The 1,452-nt window shown below is 26.4% G+C and overlaps 1 protein-coding gene across 1 annotated transcript in view; it reads right to left on the minus strand.

Moving 5' to 3' along the window:
• Positions 1–956: 956 nt before the first annotated feature.
• The window catches only part of LOC111625965 (testis-specific serine/threonine-protein kinase 4-like), a 12,155-nt gene continuing 11,659 nt past the window's right edge, over positions 957–1,452 (minus strand). Inside the window, exon 3 of the mRNA XM_023369235.1 lies at positions 957–1,079. Within this exon, the coding sequence (XP_023225003.1) occupies positions 1,053–1,079 (27 nt within the window). The 3' untranslated portion in view covers positions 957–1,052. The remainder of the gene's footprint in view (positions 1,080–1,452) is intronic.

Here is a 1,452-nt window from a genome sequence, read left to right on the forward strand (position 1 = left end):
TTCTGAACAGATGGATTGGTCGAGGGGATCCATTGCATGGCCTGCCCGATCGCCAGATTTGAATCGTAAGTATTTTTACCTCTGGGGACATTTAAAATCTTTGGTGTATTCAATCAACTCCTGTAGTTAAAATTAATGTCGATGTTCTGAGGGAGCGTATCCAAAATGGCTTTGACCATAGGCCTATATAGGTCTATTAAAAGCGAAAGATAAATGATAGTTCCATAATTATTTTTCCTTCAGTTAGAAACGATTTAGGACCGATTCATTTTACATAAAAATCAATTTTTATAATCAATAGTCCATATCCGATTATACTCGAGGCGGAAACAAAGCGATAAATAACTCATATTCGTACACTTACAAGGTTTCGTTTTTTATCTTTTGTGTTAATCTGCTGCTTAATAATCGTTCGTTATTCGTTTCTAAATTAATCCCACAGTTTTAAATTGTCATTGACTCGCAAATTAATTCTGTAAAAAAGTTTTACAAAATTCTTTATATTTTTTTATATAGCTACTTAATTAATGAATTTCGGAATCGGTTTTTAAAATTGTTTTAAAATTTAAATTTAAATAAAATGTTTAAACGTTGTTAATTTTTATAGTTAAGTTGACGCTTGAAAAATGTAAACTCTTAGGGAGGAAAAAAAATTATAATAGGAGAAAGATTGCTTAAAATTATAACGCAAATATTAAGATTTAACGTAAAAGTAAAATAGAATTATTTCGAATACGTAATTTATTAATAATGTTGATGGTCAAATCCTATTAAAATGTTTACTAAACACATTAGTGGAAGAGTTATAACCACTCAAAGATAGAGAGAGTCTGGGTTACTTCTCTTTTTGAGGCCCTTATAAAAAAAGAAAGTAGAGTTAAATTTATTTATTTTGTAAATACAGTAATAACATTTGGAAAATAATGTAAATATTACTTCTTAATATACAAGAAATGCGATAAAATGATGAATTTATAACAAATGTTTTTAAAGCCTCCTTAAATGCCAGGCCTATTCAAATGATTATGCGGCCTCCCAATGAGATGATCCAGTTATAATAATCCTCTTTTTGCACTTTCCTACGGGAAAAATAAATTAGGATCACGTCTATTATCAAACAAATTTCCTTGTTAATCTTTGAATTTATATATTGTAATTTTTTAAACAAAAGTTTCTTTTAAAAGTATTGAAAAGCGAAATAGTTATAAAAGAATATTCACTGAATGTAAATTATAAAATTTATAGAAATATTTTTGCTAAATAAAGTATAAATCCTTGCTGTCCTAATCTAGGCTTATATGTGCGGTACAATACAGTACAGTATTTATAATAATTTATTAATTAGAAATGTTCTAGATAAAATATATTGAGCTAAAGTTTAGATTTAAAAGAAAAGTTTAAATTAATTTCTTTTGAGAAAATTTATAAAAATTTATATAATAATTTACATAT

Source organism: Centruroides sculpturatus, unplaced genomic scaffold, assembly GCF_000671375.1.
Source record: "Centruroides sculpturatus isolate CEXI.00-Female unplaced genomic scaffold, Cexi_2.0 scaffold22, whole genome shotgun sequence".
Classification (NCBI taxonomy): domain Eukaryota; kingdom Metazoa; phylum Arthropoda; class Arachnida; order Scorpiones; family Buthidae; genus Centruroides; species Centruroides sculpturatus.